Source organism: Neophocaena asiaeorientalis, unplaced genomic scaffold (genome assembly GCF_003031525.2).
Source record: "Neophocaena asiaeorientalis asiaeorientalis breed wild unplaced genomic scaffold, Neophocaena_asiaeorientalis_V1.1 scaffold317, whole genome shotgun sequence".
In the NCBI taxonomy this organism is placed as follows: domain Eukaryota; kingdom Metazoa; phylum Chordata; class Mammalia; order Artiodactyla; family Phocoenidae; genus Neophocaena; species Neophocaena asiaeorientalis.
Window position 1 is genome coordinate 4,602,670 of NW_020173114.1, and position 22,686 is coordinate 4,625,355.

At 37.1% G+C, this 22,686-nt stretch overlaps 2 protein-coding genes across 6 annotated transcripts in view; one reads left to right on the forward strand and one right to left on the reverse strand.

Moving 5' to 3' along the window:
- Positions 1-6,677, reverse strand: part of GLMN (glomulin, FKBP associated protein) — a 42,877-nt gene extending 36,200 nt beyond the window's left edge. For 2 of the 3 annotated variants that reach the window (XR_003003074.1, XM_024743602.1), the window contains exons 1-4: positions 6,597-6,677; positions 5,683-5,758; positions 5,137-5,262; positions 964-1,083 (exon numbers count right to left, since the gene is read on the reverse strand). Coding sequence is in view for 2 of the 3 variants with exons in the window: in XM_024743602.1 (XP_024599370.1) it covers positions 964-1,083; positions 5,137-5,262; positions 5,683-5,721 (285 nt within the window). In the remaining variant the exon portion in view is untranslated. Of the gene's footprint in view, positions 1-963; positions 1,084-5,136; positions 5,263-5,682; positions 5,759-6,158; positions 6,197-6,596 lie in introns of those variants that run through there. The other variant, XM_024743603.1, reaches the window with a different exon arrangement.
- Positions 6,678-6,762: 85 nt separating this feature from the next.
- RPAP2 (RNA polymerase II associated protein 2) overlaps positions 6,763-22,686 on the forward strand; it is an 85,580-nt gene continuing 69,656 nt past the window's right edge. For 2 of the 3 annotated variants that reach the window (XM_024743572.1, XM_024743574.1), the window contains exons 1-6: positions 6,769-6,856; positions 7,600-7,645; positions 14,553-14,667; positions 16,252-16,350; positions 16,558-16,623; positions 18,620-18,708. In XM_024743572.1, the coding sequence (XP_024599340.1) occupies positions 6,784-6,856; positions 7,600-7,645; positions 14,553-14,667; positions 16,252-16,350; positions 16,558-16,623; positions 18,620-18,708 (488 nt within the window). In that variant the 5' untranslated portion in view covers positions 6,769-6,783. Of the gene's footprint in view, positions 6,857-7,599; positions 7,646-13,403; positions 13,510-14,552; positions 14,668-16,251; positions 16,351-16,557; positions 16,624-18,619; positions 18,709-22,686 lie in introns of all 3 variants that reach the window. The other variant, XM_024743573.1, reaches the window with a different exon arrangement.

The window sequence follows — 22,686 nt, forward strand, 5'->3', positions numbered from 1 at the left end:
GTGAAAGCAAGAAGTCAAGGGTCTCCCAATGGACAACTACATTTAAGAGACTTAAATTCCTGACTAATGGAAAAGTTAGAGAAATAGGGGAAAGGAGAGCCTGAACACCAGAGCTGAGGTTTCCGCTGAGCTTTGCCTGTCTACTCTGAAGGCTGCCTTTGTCTCCCAGGGCTTCCAGCAGGTGGGATCTTTCTGTCTCATACTGTTAGGGTAGTTAGATGAGTGTAAAGTCTCTTTTGTTTTTCCTGAACAGACAAAACTTTGCATTGCTTTCTGACTGGTTATATTTTATCGCCTCACTTGCCTTGTTTTTCTAAAAGCTCTCATAGTTAATAACTAATATCTAGGGAGTTCCCTCTTTTCAAGTACATATTTGTGTCTATTTACAGTGATCTCTAAGTGGCTTCTTATAATGTCCTTTCTCTTAGAATTTCTCTCTTGTAACCATCATTTTTGGCTTATAACTCTATTAACCTTTTACTCAGAGTCTACCTAAGGCTGTCAGTCACCACTAACCTATTTCCTACTCTTATTTCCTCTGTTATCACTGGCATTCTAGGTTTTTCATATTCTTTTAGGGAACATACCATAGAAGAAAGAACACTCATATTTGATTTTAGTTCCAGCGTTGCCAAAACATCAGTGTGGCCTGAAACTACCTCTTTAAAGCATGAATTTCACATCTGAACAATAAGCTACTTTTTTAAAAATAGAGCTTTTTAGGTCTCTCTCTGAAGATTCTGAATCAGTGGGTCTAAGATGAAGTCAGATAATTCTTACATCCAGAAAATTTGGGAAAAATGAAATGGACTGGCCCATCCAATAAATAAGGATGGGCCTTTTCTCCAAAGAGTTCCCACCTATACTTTCATGAACTAAAAGCTTTCTCACCAAAAACATTAAAGGGAATTATAAAATATTGCTGTGTATTGTGACAAAGAGAATCTAGTTGTGTTAACTTACCTTTACCAATAAATCAAGCATCAGAAAATAATACTTTCTTTTATCATGTTCCTTATCATTCCATAAAAGGTATCGAACAACAGGACCAACAAGATTCCAGCCCATATTCTTAATGATGACCTGTAAAAACATTTTCAGAGTACAATAAAGCAAATACTGCCATCTACAGGACTCTCACAGTGAGCTTTCTTAACCTGGAGGAGCTGACAATTTCCTCTAAAACAGGAAAGATGAGGCAAGTGAATCCATGAACATCTCACCATTGACTTCCTAGGGTTGGCTGTTAACAGGTAACAGCATTCTAAAATAGTTTTTAATACTTTCACTGAGGAAAGGCAAATGGGTCTTTACTTTTAACCAGGTAATTTGGTCTTTCCCAGTTTTTAAATAGTTCCTCTAGGGCTTCCCTCGTGGCGCAGTGGTTGAGAATCCGCCTGCCAATGCAGGGGACACGGGTTTGAGCCCTGGTCCAGGAATATCCCACATGCCGAGGAGCAACTAAGCCCGTGTGCCACAACTACTAAGCCTGCACTCTAGAGCCCGTGAACCACATATACTGAGCCTGCATGCCACAACTACTGAAGCCCGTGCGCCTAGTGCCCATGCTCTGCATCAACAGAAGCCACCGCAATGAGAAGCCCGCGCACTGCAATGAAGAGCAGCCCCCGCTTGCTGCAACTAGAGAAAGCCTGCGCGCAGCAACGAAGACCCAATGCAGCCAAAAATTAATTAATTAATTAATTATTTTAAATGCTAAAGTATAGCAGGAGAATAGTCACTTCTACCTGGGGAAGGCAAGAAAGGCTTCCCAGAATAGGTGATAGCTATGCTAAGGCTTGTTAAAGAAACAGAAGTTTATCAGGCATAGATAGGTGGGAAATACATTCAAGGTTCAGAAACAGCATTGTGCTAGGACTTAACATGTCCTAGAGAACTAGCAACAGAAAAATGTCAGGGTATGTGGATACATAGTTCAGAAAAGAGGAGATGCTATCTGTTTACATCTTTATTTATCAACTGGAAGTTTTAGTGTTTGTCTTACCAACCTGCATGAGGTCCCTATATGTTAATATTCACTTCACTGTATTTACGACAAATTGTCATTTGGTTTTTTGGTTGTCCTAATTTTTTATATAGCAAAATACAGTGATTTTTTTTTTCTTTGGTCCCTTTTCTAGTGCTTTTAGGTCTATAACGGTTTTCCCCTTGAGATACATAAACACTCATTTTAATTAAAAAATATATATATACACACATATATATATATATATACACATATATATACTTATATATATATACATATATATATACTCATATACACACACACACACACTCACATATATATCGCCTTTCTTTTTATTCAGTAAGATTTACATTGGAAACATGGCATAAAATGAAGCCTTAAATTGATTTTTTTTAAACAAATAGCAAAACAATCATGTATTTTATCTAATGGGATAGACAGTTCCATTGATCTCTCTGAATATTCTTTTTGCACTAGTTTTTTCTTCTGCCTGGCACACTCTTACCCAGACAGTCCCATAGCTTACTGTGGGACTGTCTCTGCTTCCTTCAAATTTCTGTGCAATTTCACCCAACACAACCCATCCCCTAATCATGCTGCATTATTCTCTATAGAATTTATCACTTTCCAACTTACTAAATGATTTATCTGTCTTTGCTAGAATTTAAGATCCATATGGGGCACTGATTTTTGTTCATTACTGTATCTATTCCCAGCATCTAGAGTAGGGCCTGTTACAAAACAGATGTTCCAGGGCTTCCCTGGTGACGCAGTGGTTGAGAGTCCGCCTGCCGATGCAGGGGACACGGGTTCGTGTCCCGGTCCGGGAAGATCCCACATGCCGCAGAGCGGCTAGGCCCGTGAGCCATGGCCGCTAAGCCTGCGCGTCCGGAGCCTGTGCTCCGCAACGGTAGAGGCCACAACAGTGAGAGGCCCGCGTACCACAAAAAAAAAAAAAACAGATGTTCCACAAATACAGGTTGAATGATGTCTACTACTTCTAAGCATGACAAATTATCCTCTCTCCAAAGATCTGATATTATGTCTTGTTTTCTTCTATCTTTTCTGTGGCCTGACTTTTAATATTTAGGTCTTTACTAATTGGGAATTTATGTTATATATTATTATAACACATATAATTTTTCCAAATTACTAAATATCAACAGTGCTGATGTTGAAAACCCCTGCATTGTAGTGTCTTAGGACAAACCACCATTCCTGTGACTTTAAAAAAATTTTTTTTACACAAAGCAGATTAATAGTAAATCTTGATCAATCTTGATTGTGTCACCTGCAAGTAAACTAAGGTGCAGTTTTAAACTCTGTCTTATCAATATCTGAACCTTTGAATTTAGAAGACCACATTACAAAGGTGATCCTCAAGCTATCAAGGCTAGGCCTCACTATGCTTAAGCCCATCACAATCACCTAATCTCTAAGAGTGACACACAAATCTACATCTTAATCTTGTATTTCTCTACTGAGCTCTAAACATTACTTTTCGATTGCCTGCTGCATCTTAAACTCAACGTTGCCAAACAATGCCAACTTATTTGTCCTCTGCCAGGGAACTTTCTCTCCTCCTTAAGTTGCCTGTTTCTGTTCAGGATGTATTGTCTTCTCAGAGGCTAGAAACCCCATCACCTTTGCCACCTCACTCTCTCACCCTCACAATCAGTCCTCTCTCTTCTACTCTAAAACTTCCTTTCAAGTGCTACACTGTGCTAACCAGAGGCAGAGCAGAATCATTAAGAGCTCTGGAAACTGGCTGCACAGGTCTGAATGCCTGATGCCACATAAAAGCTGATACTTTTGTGCAAATCACTTATCATTCAGTGACTCTTTCCTTATCTAGAAAATCCTATCTCACGGGATTCAGGAGAGACTGAGTTAAAAGATGTAAAGCACCTAAGACAGCACCTGGCACATAGTAGATCTCAATAAATATTAGCTTTTATTAATTTTATTATTAGCTAAAAGTAAGGTACTCTCAAAGATAATCCTCTGAGAATGCAATTGGGAAAAATCAAGGAGTTAAAGAAAGCATTAAATTTATTTTATTTGGGGCTACAAAGGTATTATAAACACATATCAAAAACAAATGTACTAAATAAAATGTGCTAATTTTTATTTTAAAAAATTATAAATAAAAAGGGATAAGACCTTTGAACTAGTAAAAGATTCTATAACAATGTACGATTAAAAAGTTTTAGTAATCTCCTAAATACAATCAAGGTGCCCTGGATATAATCCTAGGCCAGCATGACTAGATTGTGATATCAACAAAGAAAATTTTTTTTTTTTTTGGTCATGCCGCATACCATGGGGGATCAGAGTTCCCTGAGCAGGGATCAAACCTGTGCCCCCTGCAGTGGAAGCGCAGAGTCTTAACCACGGGACCGCCAGGGAAGTCCCCAAAAAGAAAACTTCTGTATAAATAAATAGGACTATAAATGAAGAACGATTATGTGCCTGGAAAGATGATCTTCCCTTATATAAGAAGAGGGGTGGGGATGGGGGAGGGGTTCAAAGACACAAAATTAGGCAGTGTTGCCAACAGTGTCCCAGCTGTTCCTGATCCCAAAAACATCCTTTCTTATTGTGCAGAATGATTTCTCAGACAATTGTAGCTGGATGATATTGGCCAGTAAGGTCATCCAGCTCTCCCAAAATATGATCTTACTTAATATTTGGTTTCCCATATACACCTGGCTGAAGGAAAAGAATGTGCTGATGACCAAAAATGAATATGGAGCCTGGCTGATACTTATATTTCTCAATGTAAATTGCTAATTCAAATACCACTTTGATCTCTAAACCAGAAGTAATCCCCACTCTTCTAAAGCATTTTACTTACATTTCAACTATAACACTTATTCTGGAGAAGCTAAATGAGTTAACAGATATAAAGTATCTGTTTATTCTGCCTCCTTATTGCTAGTTCTTTACATGTTTATCTCTTCCACCAGACTGTAAGCACCTTAAAGTATATAATTAGTCCTAATTCCTTTTTATTTTCCACAGTTTTCTACTGTGGAAATTTAAGTTGATTCTTAAATGTTTGCTGAAAAAAATAAATGGATGAATAATAGCATCATGTGGCTATTCTCTTCCTAGTAAAGACTGAAAAGTACAAAGATTATACTTACCTTATTCTCTTCATTTTGAATAATTTCTAATAGCTCATCTATGTGCCCTTCATCTATGCATCTTTGGCCTGCTAACTGAAACAGGCCAAAATCTTCCTCTTTGAAGTCTTGCTCTTCTAGGATTTGCTGGCAAAAACAAAATAAACAAAAAAAACAGTAATTTTAGGCAAATGAAAATTCAATAACTACTTGACTTATTTTATCTCTCTCTAAAAAAAGAAATGTTTAAATTCTAGATAAGGTGCACATAAGCGTATATATGAAAATTAGGATTAGCCTAAAAATACTTTAATAAATCATCTTGAAATCCACTGTACCAAAGAAATCTATGAGAAGGATCAGTACTAAAATTATAAAGATTATTTCTCCAAGTGACATACTCCAATCTGTCTTCCTGCCTTCATGCTATTTATTCATAGGTCAAAAAAAAGCAAGGATTAAAGAAGATTAACAATTTGAGTGACCGCAGATGTAATTAAAAGTAATCTGTGCTCTGCCCATATTTTGAAAGATTATTTAACTTCATAAAAAGAAAAAATTACTTACACATCTCGTTATTATGGAATGAAGTTCCTCCACAGCCATTCCTTCTTGTTTTTCCTAGTTTTGATGCTGAAATGTACTAACATAAGACAAACTGTTAACTATCAGTAATACTATATTGAAATATTAATAAGTTGTTTCATTCTGATTATTAATAAATACAATAAAGAAAATGGAAAGTTTTAAAGCTGAAATGGTTTTACTGAAAGTTAGTATGTTAGCCTAAGAAAATTTAAAAAAAGAAAAGCCTCCTGTTTCATCTTTTAAGTTTCCCTGGGGCATAATTTTGAAAGATAAACTCAAGGAAAAAAAAATCCTCTAGTGCACTCCCAAGAGGCAGCGCAAATTTGGACTACAAGGTCTTAAAAAGGCAGTCTTTTTTTCTCCAAAAGGTGGGCCTGAAATCAGTTCTAATCATCAGGGAATTTTTTATTTTTTAACGTTCCACTTGACAGAAAATGGAGTGCAACACAGCTCACCCGGAGGGGGTGAAAGTTGAGATGTCCTCCACCGCCAAGTGTGACCAGGGCATTTGTACGAGATGTAGTCCCCCCAATATAATCAATCGAGCTAGTGAAATCACTGTATCGCACGGAGGCAAGGCAACAGGCCGCCCTCAGGACAACACCGTTGCGTTCCCACAGGCCATCGTTTCCCCCGGAGGGAAGGCCCGTTCCACGCCCCGCAGGAGGGGAGGGGGGTCGGTAGTATCCTCACAGCAGCGCGCTCCAGGGCGGATAAAACCCCAGCGCGCGTGCAGGCGGCATCCAAGGGAAGCCATTTCTCCCTGTTCCCGCCTGCGTCGGCCTTCGGGCCCCAGACCTCGCGGGGGCGCTCGGCTCGCGGAGCCGGGTTTTCTGAGACTCACCGTCCACCGCTAGCCCCGGCCGCCCGGGACCCCCGGTACACCCACTTACCCGCCAAGCCTCGCGCCCCTCTCGCCGCCCTCCTTCTCCTTCTGCTCCTCCTCCTCCTCCTCCGGCAGAGCAGGCCGCTTTCCCGGCCCCACCCCACCCCAGCCGGCCCCGCCCCGCGTTACGCGACGGGAGGCGGAGTCTTGGGGGAAAGGCTCCTGGGCCGGTTCCGACGCCGACGACGCTGCCAATGGCCGACTGGGTCGGGAAGTGCTCTGCCGGCCGTAAGGCCCGGGGTCCTCGCGCCTCCCGAAACGTCGCAGGTAGGAAGAAGGGCCTTCCTACGTTTGGAACTGAGAACTGGTCCCCGACAGAATTCCAGACTGAGGCGTGCGGGGCGCTCCCGAAAGGTTGCCCCAGGGGAGGAGGTCTTCGGGGCAGAGAAGGCCGGGAGATTCCCACCGCCGAACTCTGGCCTTCTGGGAAAGACCTTCGGCCAGACCCCCACCTCTTTACACTAGTGTTCCGAGATTTCCCCCAGAATGGGCTGTGCTCCAGGCTCTGAGGGAATGAGAAGTAGAGGTCCTGGGAGCCTGCAGCTGGGGTCGCCAGAGTGGTTAAGTGACCAGGGCAGCGTCGGTAGGCCGAGTGCAGCTGACCTCGACTCAGGCACTGGTCCTTCTTCCAGATGTGCTGCTGCTTTGGGGTGCCCTGGTTCTCTGAGGTGTCAGACCCCTCTTGCCCGGGAGCGAACATTTAGGGGGACGGAGAGCGGTTGCCCCTAGCAGTACCCAGATCTCGGGCTTTCAGGAGTGCTTAGCTATGCGACTGTGATACAAGAAAAATCAATCCTGAGAGAGATACATTTCAACCAAGAAAAATAATTAGTTTGCAAAACCAAATTGGATTCCCTTCCCATTTCATTTGCTTTTCACACAGAATTGGAAGTGAAATGTGTGGAAAAGAAGAAAAGATGGTCTACAGTTTATTTGGGCAAGAATCTGTCCTGTAACCTGGTGTGTTTGTGTAGACTTGACCTACTGTTTTTTGTTTCTTTAATTTGTAGGTACTAAGCAGACAAGTGCCTTGAAACAAGAAGATGCTTCTAAAAGGTATGAGAACTACTCAGACAGCTGCTTTCACTTATCTGTTAATCACATATTAATTGAACCATTTTTAAAAACAATAATGGGTGCTACCTCAGAGAAAATTATTTTGAGAGAAGGGGAAGATCTGGGAAGTATGATAAATTCTAACATAGATTGTTATTTTCCCTACTCCACACCTTAAGAAAGTCCAATGGACACTTTTAGATTGCTGGTGAAGGTATGAGTATCTGTAGAAAGATGTCAATGGGAATAAACATTCCTGAATTAACCAGGTACTTTTTTTTACATCTCTTCACATAGTCTCCTTTTTTTGCATTATATGCCAGAGACTCCAAGAAACCTTTTTTGTTGTTGTTGTTTGTTTACATCATGTCCATATTTTCAGCAAAAAGTTGTCCTGTACTGTTTATAGGCATCTCCTAAAAAGGCTTTATCTCCTGTCAAAAAGGTTTTTAGAATAGATGTAGTCTATGAAGATGATTAAAGTATACATATCTATAAAGTATCATAAAGTATTGGCTTTGGCCTTAATTTACTCATTCTTTCAAAAATTATTTACTAAATGTAAGACATGCCAGATTTGTGTTAGGCCCTGAGGATATGATTTTTTTTATTTTTTTAATTGAACTATAGTTGATTTACAATATTATATTAGTTTAGATGTACAACATAGAGAGTAAATATTTTTGTAGATTACACTCTATGTAAAATAATATTAATAATATTAAAAAATAATAGCTAAATTTCCCTGTACTGTACAGTACCTTCTTGTTGCCTATTTATTTTATACATAGTTTGTATCTCTCAGTCCCATACCCCAGTCTTGCCCCTCCCCCTGCTGTCTCCCAACTGGTAACCACTAGTTTGTCCTTTATATAAGTGATTTCATATAATATTTGTCTTTCTTTGACTTACTTCACTAAGCATGATACCCTCTGGGTACATCCACATTGTTGCAAATTGCAGAATTTCATTCATTTTTATGGCTGAGTAGTATTCCATGGCATGTATAAACCACATCTTTATCCATTCATCTGTTGATAGACACTCAGATTGCTTCTATATCTTGGCTATTCTAAATAATGCTGCTATGAACATTGGGGGGCATGTATCTTTTCAAACTAGTGTTGTGATTTTCTTCAGATATATACCCAGGAGTGGAGTTGCTGGATCATATGGTAGTTTTAGTTTCAGTTTTTTGGGGAACCTCTGTACTGTTTTCCATAGTGGCTATACCAATTTACATTCCCACCAAGAGTATGGGAGGGATCCCTTTTCTCCACATCCTCGCCAGCATTTGTTATTTGTAGACTTTTTGGTGATAGCCATTCTGATAGGTGTGAGGTGATATCTCATTGTGGTTTCGATTTGCATTTCTCTGATGATTAGCAGTGTTGAGCAGTTTTTCATGTTCCTGTTGGCCATGTATATACCCTTGGGAAAATGTCTATTTAGGTCTTCTGAACATTTTTTAATTGGGTTGTTTGTTTGTTTTTATATTGAGTTGTATCAGCTGTTTATATATTTTGGGTATTAACCCCTTACTGGTCATATCATTTGCAAATATTTTCTCCCATTCAGTAGGTTGTCTTTTCGTTTTATTGATGGTTTCCTTTGCTGTACAAAAGCTTTTAAGTTTCATTAGGTCCCATTGGTTTATTTTTGTTTTTATTTCCATTTCTCTAGGAGGTGGGTCAAAAAGGATCTTTCTGTGATTTATGCCATAGAGTGTTCTGCCTATGTTTTCCTCTAAGAGTTTTATAGTGTCTGGCCTTACATTTAGGTCTTTAATCCATTTTGAGTTTTTGTGTATGGTGTTAGGGAGTGTTCTAATTTCATTCTTTTACGTGTAGCTGTCCAGTTTTCCCAGAACCACTTATTGAAGAGGCTGTCTTTTCTCCCTTGTATATTCTTGCCTCCTTTATGAAAGATAAGGTGACCATGTGTTTGGGTTCATCTCTGGGCTTTTTATGTCAGAGTATTCTGACTGTGTTCTCTTCTGGGAGTTGTATGGTTTCAGAGGCCCTGAGGATATGATTTTGAACAGAATACACACAGTTCCTGTCTAGTGGAACAGAGAAATACCAATTAAATTATCACAACTAAATACATAATTACAAATTATGATAAGTGCTATAAAGGAAAAGACTGATGGAGGAACTAGAAACCGGGGTCCAGTAAAGCTGGAGGTTGGCAGGAAGGGTGGTAGGTTTTCAGGGAAAGGCTTCTCCAAGAAAGTAATAATTAAACTAAGACCTGAAGGCTAAGTAGGCATTTACCAGACCAAGAGTAGTGAGGCGAGACCGCCAGCCAGAATTGCCAATATGTGTGACAAGAAAAAGCTTAGTCATTTAAAAAAAAGAGATGCTGAGGGTGGTATGCAGCATTCTGAGCAAAGGAAGAAAGCAGCATAGGAAAAGGTTAGAGGTGGGTTCCATTCAAACAGTACCTGGTAGGCCATGGTGAGAAATTCAGATTTTCTAAGTGCAAATGGGAAAACTTTAATAAAGTAGTAGAATTTAAGTTTTAAAAGTTGTAAGACGTTAGGGATAGTGATCATTTGGAGTGGAGAAATCAGATAAATTTGAGATCTGTTTTGAAGAGTATTCTCCTGTGGAGCAGCATGATTATAGTGACTTGGCTTTAGGAAATATTATTGGGTGGGCCAAAAAGTGCCTTCAGTTTTTTAAGTAAAAATAAAAGACACATTTTTCATTTTCACCGAGAACTTTATTGAACATCTTATTCACCCTTTTGTTCCACTACCTTCTGCCTTTTTTTAGGCAACTTCATAATTCCATCTTACCAAAACTTTTAATCTTTTTGAGCAAAGAACTGTTCCAGGTACCTTTTACAGTCTTCCAAGGAATTGAAATTTTTTCCATTAAGAGAATTTTGTAAAGCCCAAAATAAATGGAAATCCAAAGGTGCAATGTCTGGTGAATTGGGTGGATGAATCAGAACTTCCCAGCCAAGCTGTAACAGTTTTTGCCTGGTCATCAAAGAAACGTGCGGTCTTGTGTTATCCTGATGAAAGATGATGAGTTTTCTGTTGGCTAATTGCAAATGCTGCTTTCAGTTGGTCTAATTGGGAGCAGTACTTGTTGGAATTAATTGGTTTTCTGGAAGGAGCTCATAATAGATGACTCCCTTCCAATCCCACCATACACACATCACCTTCTTTGGATGAAGACTGGCCTTTGGTATGGTTGGTGGTGGTTTCATTTCACTTGTCCCGTGATCCCTTCCATTCCACACTGTTGTACCGTATCCACTTTTCATTGCCCATCACAGTTTGTTTTAAAAACAGAACGTTTGGGCTTCTCTGGTGGCGCAGTGGTTGAGAGTCCACCTGCCGATGCAGGGGACACGGGTTCGTGCCCCAGTCCGGGAAGATCCCACATGCTGCGGAGCGGCTGGGCCCGTGAGCCATGGCCGCTGAGCCTGCGCATCCGGAGCCTGTGCTCTGCAGCGGGAGAGGCCACAACAGTGAGAGGCCCACATACTGCAAAAAAACAAAAAAAAACCAATGTTTTCATTACGTTTCAGTTGAGAATCTCATGCGGAAATACAGTCAAGAAGGGTTTTTTTTGTTTTTCTGAAGGGTATTTTTTTTTAATTATTTATTTTTGGCTGCGTTGGGTCTTCATTGCTGCACGCGGCCTTTCTCTAATTGCGGTGAGCAGAGGCTACTCTTTGCTGTGGTGCACGGGCTGCTCATTGCAGTGGCTTCTCTTGTTGTGGAGCACGGCCTCTCGGCACACAGGCTTCAATAGTTGTGGCTTGCGGGCTGTAGAGCGCAGGCTCAGTAGTTGTGGTGCACAAGCTTAGTTGCTGCGCAGCATGTGGGATCTTCCCGGACCAAGGGCTCGAACCTGTGTCTCCTGCATTGGCAGGCGGATTCTTAACCACTGCGCCACCAGGGAAGTTCTGGTCAAGAAGGTTTTTTTCACTTATGTGGAACCCAAACATCAAAGCAATTCACATAACCAAGCTGGTGCAAATGATTTTCAAGGCTTGATTTGGATACTTTGAGTGTATCTTCTATCTCCCAAGTGGTATAATGTTGATTGTTCTCAATTATTGTTTCAATTTGATTGCTGTCAACTTCAACTGGTCCACCCAACTGTGGAGCATCATCCAGTGAGAAATTTCTAGCACGAAACTTCCCAAACCACTTTTGACACGTTTGATCAGTCCCAGCAGCTTCTCCGTACACTGCACAAATCTTTTTTTTGCGTTTCAGTTGTGTTTTTACCTTTCTTGAAATAATAAAGCATGATATGCCAAAAACGTTGCTTTTTTCTTCCATCTTCAATGTTAAAATGGCTACACAAAAATTCACCAATTTTGGTAAGTTTTTTTTTTAACGTACGCTGATATGACAGCTGTCACATACAATCTAACAAAATTGTTTCGAATGAAGTTAAAGACAACTAAGTGCTACTAGAGCCATCTTATGGAAAAAACCTAACAAACCTTTTGGCCAACCAAATACAAAAGTAAAGTTGAGTTAATAATTATAACAATGTAATTTGCAACTCTCTTCAACATGGATCTGACCACAAGCTTGAGATTATATTTTATTCTAAGCACTATGATTTGAAGAATATAGATAAGCTGAAATGTATTTTGAGCAGATCACCCAGAATGATGAAACAATTAAAAATCCTTGGGGTAGCCAACTAGTTGTTGAAAGGAGTGATCCTTCATAAATTTATTCCAACTGAAAAATACTTCTACATTCCATCCAGGTGAATAGTATTAAGCCAGAAATTAAAGAGCTTTACAAAAATATAAAACAATTCCTCTCTTCACAATAAATTTTTCATTTAAAAATATGTTAAGTGCTTCCCTGGTGGCTCAGTGGTTAAGAACCCACCTGCCAATGCAGGGCACACGGGTTCAAGCCCTGGTCCGGGAAGATCTCACATGCCGCGGAGCAACTAAGCCCGTGCACCACAACTACTGAGCCTGCGCTCTAAAGCCTGCAAGCCACAACTACTAAGCCCATGTGCCACAACTACGGAAGCCCGCGCACCTAGAGCCCATGCTCCGCAACAAGAGAAGCCACCGCAGTGAGAAGCCCATGCAACGCAACGAACAGTAGCCCCCACTCGCGACAACTAGAGAAAGCCCGTGCACAGCAACAGAGGCCCAGTGCAGCCAAAAATACATAATAAATAAATTGATTTTAAAAAATATGTTAACATGTAATTGGTACATTCCTATTAAATGAAATAATAAATGAATGCTTGAAATTTTTCTCACCTTTAATCCTAGTATGGTAAATATCAACAGATATAATCTATATAAGTGAAAGCTAAGAGTATAAAGGAGCACTGAAACCAAAAAGTTTGAGAACCACTGCCGTACACCACACTACCTGTCATTTGGGTTAGAGAGCAGCAGTGAGACAGGGCTATCCATGGGATACAGCTGTAGGTATCCATCAGTTAAGAGGAATGCGGCTCTTCCTGCACGTTGAGGTGATTAACTGCTTAAGTTAGCAACTCCTAATGTATATTCTGTTCTGATCTTAGTATATGACATAGCTTTTAGTGGTAGGCAGCAAAATGAGAAAAATAAAATAATGTTTGTCATAAAGCTGAATATATATATTCAATACAAAGAACTGTCTTTTAATCTCTGTCCATGTCTTTTTTACGTATTTGACATAAGATTGGTCTTTATGAAATGGTGGGAGAACAGGTGTTAATTGCAAGTTTCTTCTTGTTTTAATGTCCCTATTTGTCCCCAGCTGGCAATCTTGTGTCATTTCTCCAAATTGTTTTTGTAAGACATATTGCTCCAGACCAGGAACTAGAGTCTAAAGTCTTGGAAGTCAGTGAAGGAAGGGAGAAAAGGTGAGTACATTCTAGGTCCAGGTATGAGAGCCTAGTCAATGTCCAAAAGGGCAGCAAAGGTTGTTCTGGTAGGCAAGAAGAAAGTAGTGTAGGAAAGGAGCAAATAAGTCACCAAGATAGTTGGTATCTTTGGTCCCATGGCAGTGGTTCTCAGCCCTGTTACACGCTAAGATTATCTGGAACACTTAAGAAAACACCGGTAACCAGGCCCCGTCCTCAAATATTGTGATTTAATTAGCCTGCAGTGGGAACTAAGCATGGTATCTTTTTAAAACATCTCATCAGATGATCCTAAAGTGCAACTAGACTTGAGAACCACTGTCCTAGGGCCATTGTTTGATCAGATAGCCTCTGCTTTTATATTCATGATGTGTATTCATGGGGCCAGCAAAGGCTGACAGAGTCCCACTGGTGCCAGGATAAGGTCCAGCCCTCCTAGGAAGATTGTTGTTTTCCTAAACTATATAGTCATATCAATATAGTTATTTAATAAGACTTTACAACAAAAGTAAGTAAATACTTCTTTGCAAATATGACTCTGTCCTGTCAGACTGGGCCAGCCACTACTTAACTTTTGAGAATTAGCACAAAGAAATTTTTACTCACAAGAACAGCCGAAATCCTCTTTTACCTCTCCAGTCACTTCTGATTTCTAACGATTTCAGGGGAAAACCTCCATTTTTAGGTACACACAGGAGTGATAGAGTATAAAATCTAACTGGCAAAAAGATTTCCCCTCATTTTCTTTTCTGTAGGAGACTCTAAGTTCTTCCTTGTCCTCTGAGCTCTGGAAGTCAAATAATCCTGTTGTTGTGGCAGACATCAATGTGTGCAGTGTAACAAGTAGCTTGTTTCCTTTTTGAAAAGTATTGGGTTGAAAGAAACAGCATTTAAAAATATGCATTTAACTTAAATAACAAAATAGTAAGTTGTTAGTATTGTATTTTAAAATATAGAAAATTAGCTATGCTAAAACTTACAAGTAGAATAACCTTTATAACCTTTATAATATGTAAAAAAAATACATATTTTTTTAATTTTAGGAAAGCCGAACTAGAAGCAGTTGTCAGAAAGAAGATTGAGTTTGAGAGAAAAGCTCTACGTATTGTTGAACAGCTTTTAGAAGAGAATATTACAGAAGAATTCCTAAGGGAGTGTGTATGTGTTGATAAATTATTACTTTTGTTGTATAAGATCTTTAAATATGTGTAATGTGAAACTTCTTTGCATTATTGAAATCTTTGAATCTATTGTCAGCTACATGCTATAGAATTTATGCATTTAAAAATAATCAACTATTATGCATTCCTTGTTTTATAGTGACTTTAAAATGCACTAAAGAGAGATAACATGCATATTTTATCCCTTCGTGCTCGTTCTTTTAACCAGTCTGCTAATCTCAACCGATTTTCATTGCTTTGCACTGCTGATCCCCATGTCACTTTTCATATTCTGTATGTTGTCCTATTTTAGTAATGGAAGATCCTTATTTCTGTTAATGTAATTTCATTAATTTTGATATTTTAAAAACCTGAAATATAGACCATTTATAGTTTAACACATAAGAGAATTATCATCTGCATTAAAAAACTTTTTTTTGTTTTCTTTAATGGCTTATTGCATTAAAAACTTGAATGGAAATGTCTGTTATATCCTCATAATCCTTAAGAGAAAAAAGAAATGGAAAATTAAAGCTCAGAAATTTTATTGCAGAAATAATTCTTAGTGTGGCTTAGAGATTTTCCTAAACAAGAGGAATATAAATATGACAATATTTAAATTCATATAGGTAACTGTATCAGAATCTCCATACTTGATGACTTTAAAGACAAAGACAGACCAGAAATGGTTTGTCTCAAGAACTGAGATTATTTGAACATGACAACGTCAAAGGAAAATATCTGGCATTAGCTTATAACTATCACCTCACTGTTCTTTTCAGAAGATAGAAGATTTTGCACAAAAATTTGTTCAGGAGTCACAATGACATCTTTAGTATACTTTGTTTTTGAGATTGTGCTTTAAGAAATAGGTAAAATTATATCCTATTATTTTATTTGGTTTATTTTTGAGTAATACTTTTTTTTATTATTATTTAATTGTTTTTGGCTGAGTTGGGTCTTTGTTGCTGCACACGGGCTTTCACTAGTTGCAGCGAACGGGGGACTGCTCTTCGTTATGGTACGCTGGCTTCTCTTGTTGTGGAGCACGGGCTCTAGGCGCACGGGCTTCAGTAGTTGTGGCTCGTGGGCTTAGTTGCTCCGTGGCATGTGGGATCTTCCTGGGCCAGGGCTCGAACTGGTGTCCCCTGCATTGGCAGGCAGATTCTTAACCACTGTGCCACCAGGGAAGTCCCAAGTAATACGTTTTTGAAATAAAATATACTATCAATATTTTCCTTTGGTATAGCAGTCACTGTAGCATCGCTTCTTCCTCCTTACATGAATTGCATAATGTACAGGGATGCACAGTCTACCATGGCAGAAATTTTTTGGGCTTTGTGGGTTTGTTTTTTTTTTTTTTTAAATAATAGCTAACATTTTCTGAGTACTTAGTATGTGTCAAGAAGCACTTTTTGAGTACTTTTCCTTTATTTTCTCTTCTGATTCTAACATCAAACCTATGAGATAGGTACTGTTATGATCCCTGTGTTTTCAGATGAGATCGGTAAGGCTTAAAGAGCTGATAAATAAACTTTTCCAATAATCTGGTGGGGGAAATGCCCCTCTCATTTCTTTATAGGGGAAGTTCATCACACCTGCTCATTATAGTGATGTTGTGGATGAGCGTTCTATTATCAAACTCTGTGGCTATCCCTTATGTCGGAAGAAGCTAGGAATTGTAAGTAACTACACTTTTTTAACATGTAGACTTTTAATTTTTATATTTAGCAAAATACTGTGTAGAAAGAACAATAAATGAAACAGGTCATGAACTAATGATGTGGGTTAGCCAAAGATATGATATGTAGATGACTTACTCTTGTTAACTGTAAAGTTCATGTTTATTATTTCAATTCTTTTGTAAGCTATATGTTCTTTTCTTTAGGTACCAAAACAGAAATATAAAATTTCTACCAAAACCAATAAAGTCTATGATATTACTGAAAGAAAGGTAAGTTTAAAGGCTGTTTTCAATGTGGCAGTTAATTTTTAATATTATACTAAATGGAATTCTAAAAATATCTGTTTAAAATCTTGCCTTTTAAAAAATAGCCATGTTAAAAGTTTTTCATTTATAAATATTTCATTCAAGGTGTTTAAAAAAACCTCTTTGCTTACACTTTACTTAATATGTGAACTTTTAAAAATTAAAAGTGCATATTGGCACAAATTCAGGCGAGTGAATCATAGGACAGAGTAGAGAGCCGGAAACAGACTCACTGCTTATGTGGACACTGGACATATGACATCAGGAGTATTTTAGATCAGTGGAGAAAGGATGGATTTTTAAAAAATAAATTGTACTGGCATGATTAGTTATCCATATGGAAATAATGAAAACTGACACCTATTTCAGTGTACATACAAAGATCAATTTTAGGTAGATTAAGGACCTAAATGTAAAAGAGAGACCTTTTCAAAGACAGTATGAGAGAATATCTTTATAAACTTGGACTAGAGAGAATTTCTTAAATAAGATAGAAAACTATAGACCATAGAGGAAAAATTGATACTTTTTTTACATTAAAATAGAAAACATTTGCTCATTAGAAGTTTCTTTAAAAAGAGAGTGAAAAGATAAGCTACAAATCAGAAGGAGTTATATTTCTCACATGTAACTGACCATAGATTTCTAACCAGAGTACGTCATCTATAAGAAAAAGACAAAGACTTAATTAAAAAAATTTTATGGAAGGAACTTGAATGGCTAATAAATATATGAAAAGATGCTCAGCCTTATCAGTAATCAGGAAAATAGCAAATGAAAACACATTGAGTTACATTTTTACAGTCCCCAAATTAGCAAAATTATAAAAACCTGACAGCATTAGTAACTCTGTATACTGCAAGTCAAATAAAAATTGGTACAACCTTTTTGAGCAACTGTTTGGCAAAGTCAAATTTACGCATTCTTTGTGACCATTCCTTCTATTCTTTGGTATAAATCCTTGCCCATGTGCACAAGTATATATGTGTATAAATGTTCCTAGTAGGATAAACAAAATATGGTACATACATAGAATGGAATAATTATTTGACCTTAAAAAGGAAGGAAATTCTGACACAAGCTACAACTGAATGTACTTTGAAGACGTTATCCTAAGTGAGATAAGCCAGCACAGAAAGAAAAGTATTATATGGTTCTACTTATATGAGGTAATTAGAGTAGTCAGATTTATAGAGACAGAAAGTAGAATGGTTTTTGTCAGAGGAGGTGGAAATGGGGACTTATGGTTTAATGGGTGTGGAGTTTCAGTTTTGCAAGATGAAAAGAGTTCTGGAGCTAGATGTTGGTGATGGTTGCAAAACAGTAAGAAGGTACTTAATGCCACTGAACTATATACTTAAAAATGCTTAAGATGGTAAATTTTGTGTATTATACCACAATTTTTTTAATTTAAAAATTGTTATTAAAAAAAGGTTCATAGTAACATTGTAATGATAACAAAAAATTACAAACAACTCAACTGTCCTTAAATAGTAACTAAAAGGCAGTATACTTAGGCAATGGAATATAACACACAGTGTAAATGAATAAGCTATAGCTACACAAATGAGTCTTAAAAACATAATGTGGAACAGAAGAATACAAGAATACATAACAATATGATTCCATTTAGACAGAGTTTAAAAATAGGCAAAACCGAATGATATATTTTATAGGATATGTATGTAAGTAGCAACACTAAAAGAAAGCAAAAGAATGAATAACACAAAATTTATAATAGTGGTTACCTCTGGGGAATGTGGAGAGTGATACCATTGGGGAGGGTTACATAGAAGCCTTCAGAGGTACTAAATCTTATTTCTTACCTTGGGTGGTAGATTCATGGGTTTTCGTTTTTTTCTGTGAACTACATATTTATGTTTTATATTCTCTTCTGTACATAAGTTGTATTTCACAATAAGAAAAAAATAATTTGCTAGTTTTAAAATGTTCTTTTCAGTGTTTTTGCAGCAATTTTTGTTATAAAGCATCGAAATTTTTCGAAGCACAAATTCCTAAAACTCCAGTGTGGGTTCGAGAAGAAGAAAGGTAATTTAAATCATTATGTATACATTTGTTCATAAATTCTAATAATTTCTTTCTATTTTTTGAGATATGCAAAAAGTAGGTATAGTTTTCTTTGGAATGCATTTACTGTACACATTTTAATTGTGGGGAAATGGTTATATTTCAAGCAGAGCTTTTGAGGATTTTACACTTAAAATCAGAAAATTAATACATACAGATGTTATGTGTTTGCTGTTTTAGCTTTAAGCACAAAATCTGAACTTTGCTTCCTATTGTGATGGTTATTTCTATTAATTCTGTTAATATAATCCTGGGATAAGAATTATAAATTTTTTCAGAAAGTACTGGATTTTGGGATCCAACTGAACTCACTTTGTTGTTAAGAAAGTATATACTAATGTTAAAAAGTTCAGGTTACTAATTCATTTAATCTGTATTAAAAATCAGTACAATATAAATTTAAAGAAAGCCAGTTTAAAGAGTCATTTTTAGCAAAAAAGTGTATAGACATTCCTGGGATTTTGCCTTGTGAGAAATGTTTAAACATTTATAACATTTTATTAGTTGCTGAATTTGAAAGAGAATTTATTACTGAGGGGAAAATTACATAATATTAAAAAAGTAACAAAAATTATTGTTATGTAACTGAACTGTATTGTCTAGAAATTCCAAACAAAGGCTTAAATTAATGAGATAAAGTCTCAAGTAATTCATGTTTGATAGAGAATATTATAACAACACAAGGCAGGGTTATTTGGGGTAAAATAGGATCTATGCTAAATAAACTTAAAGTCTTATTTGATACACAAGTAACATGACACTACTGTATATTCAACTAGCGTTAATTTTACTGATGGCAGTACCTTTGCAGACACCTTTGCCTGCTGCTCCAATTTTGTGTGGTTCAGAATATGTAAAATATACTACAGTATAGCCTTTGTTAATTGAATTCAACATAATGGAGACTAAATTGCTCATCATTTCTCTAGCAGCCTATCCAACTTTCTTGTTTGGAGGATAAAAGATTGTAGCATTGTCCAAAGTGACTGGGAAGCTAAGAGCACCTTTCTAACTATCACTTTTTCTCTTTCCTTAACATTTCTTTCACCAGCGCTGCCCATTATCTCCTCAGTCCTAATGACAGTGACATATTCCATTTCCCAGTGTTAAGACCGGTGTTTCCTTGAGTTGTTCTTAACTTTGCTTCCAGAGATCTCTACTTCTTGAAGTTAGCTCTCTCATTTAGCCCATACTCATATCTGCTTCAAAACCATTTATCAAAGCACCTTTGCTGTCATCTCTGTTTTCTTCAGATATAGTTATTGGTACTTCCTTCAGCTAATTTAAAACAGTTCTTCCCTCTAACCTTTTCCCAAAATCTTACCATGCTCTCTTAAGAATGCCCACTTTTTCCCAAAGCATGAAGCTCTGTCATTTTATATTTGTAGTTCTTGAAATTCTACCGTATCTATATGCCCTTTCTTACCTCACTTAAAAAAGAAAGACGAAAATGACCTTGGTTTCCCTAAACTAATCAATTTAATTTACATTTAAAGTGTATAGCATGCTCTTACTACCCAGCAGGCTACACATGTGTAAAAACCAACCTGTGAGTTTAAATTTAAATCTCATTGGGATGACAAAACAAATACACATGAGTGAAACAAGTTTGTACTTATTCTAATGGGAACCTGTAATGTAAGTTAGTGAGGATAAAGCATTGCATAATGAAAAACTGTAAGCAGAAGTGAGAAAATAAACTCATAGGAATAGGCTGGTATTGGAAGTAGATAGTGAGAACATTAGCTCACTTGAAATAAGGGATATGTTTGGGAAAAAAATAGAAAATAATGATACGTATCAAGGAGCCAAGCTAAGTTTGGTATATGCTCAAGTCCTGGGGAGATATCAAGTGTTTTTGAATAGAATTTAGTTTGGCATTGGTGTATAAGATGAATTAAAGAGAGGATCATAATGAAAGAACTGAAAGGGTCCTTAGAGAAAATTTAATCCAACCTTATTATCAAACAAGCTCAGAAAGACTAAGTGTATTTCTTAAGCTAGTGATAGATTCTGAACAAGGCTAGGATTCTTTCATCATATTCCTCTTGATTAGAAGTAACCAGTGAGTAATCTATAAATATACAATTGTCACATTGTACATAGTGTAACTATAGCCCTTATTTATGTATAATACTTGTCTGTATATAATAACCATGTCAGTATTTTTCATATCTGGATGCATCAGTGTTACCTTAATTTCTAAATTCTTAGGGGCAAAGATTATGTCAGTTTATCTAATCCACTAGAGGTCACTGTGTTTTCACAGAGAATGTTTGATATTTTTATGTGTGCTAATGATCAGAATTCTGGAATTCAGTATTCGTTTAAAAAGCTTGTCTAGCTATTGTATATATAAGCTCTACAGAAATGTGGTATTTTAAAGAAAGTCTGTTCACATATAGTATGGGGTATAACATTCATAACCTATCTTCTTTTAAAGGGGAAAAATGGCTTTTTTTTAGATGGCAGCATTAATTATTTAATGCAGAGATATTTTTATTAGCTTAGAGTGAGTTGTAATAAATAATAAGCTTATCACCATCATAATATTAAGTTATAATTTTATTAATATTACTATTTTTATTATAATTTAAAAATAAGAATAAATTTTAAAATTCACTCATAGAATTAGTTATTTTATTGTAATGACTTCCAGAATCTTTCTTTAATTGAAATATAGTTGACATATAGTATTATATTCGTTTCAGATATACTACATGGTGATTTGACATTTCCATACGTTATGGAATGATCACCACAATAAGTCTGTTAACCATCTGTCTCCATACAAAGTTATTACAATATTATTGAACATATTCCTCATGCTGTACTTTACATCTCTATGGCTTCTTTATTTTATAACTGGAGGTTTGTACCTCTTAATCTACCCTTCACCTATTTCATCGACATTTGTTTGTTCTCTGTATCCATGAATGATTTCCAAAATTTTTGTCCACTGTAATAAATGCATTTTACATTATCCACCACATACATAGAACTGAAGCAAAAGTTTTAGGAAACAGTTTTTATCCTCACTACATGAAAAGCCTCTGATATTTTCTACTCTGTTGCTTTTTTGAAATGCTGGTAGCAACCCCCTTAATTGGTTGGTCCTGATCTGTAGTTTTTGTTTGTTTGTTTATTTGTATAAATTTATTTTATTTATTTTATGTTTGCCTGCATTTGGTCTTCTTTGCTACACGTGGGCTTTCTCTAGTTGTGGCGAGTGGGGGATGCTCTTCATTGCAGTGTGCAGCCTTATTGTGGAGCACGAGCTCTAGGCGCACCAGCTTCAGTGGTTGTGGCATGCAGGCTCAGTAGTTGTGGCTTGCGGGCTCTAGAGCGCAGGCTCAGTAGTTGTGGCGCTTGGGCTTAGCTGCTTCACGGCATGTGGGATCTTCCCAGACCAGGGATAGAACCCATGTCCCCTGCATTGGCAGGCGGATTCTTAACCACTGTGCCACCAGGGAAGCCCCCGATCTGTAGTTTTAAGAGCACTGTTTTGTTGGATCTAGCTTAGATTTTTAGCTGTTTTAGTGTAAGAAAGTCTGTTACCAGCGCTGAATCTTACTTTCCTCATTTGTAAGTAGAAAGTTGCATTTAACCTTAGTTCCCTTTAGTTCTAATGTTTTACAATTCTAAGTCAGTCAGTGCTGCTATAGTGAAAGTTTTCTAGTTAAGGAAATGTCTCATTGATAAAAATGATGAAAATTAAAATGATCAGTATAAGCCTAGGGAAACTTATACTACCTTGTAGAGAAGTCTGTCTCATTTAAGAGTACAGAATACAGTATTAGAATACAAATTACTGACTAAATAAATTTGAACTATTCAGTCTGTAAAAGATAAAGACTGATAAAGGATTGAATTAAAGTTTTTAAATTATGAAGAAAAACCAAGAATTTTTTTTTTTTTTTTTTTTTTTTTTTTTTTTTT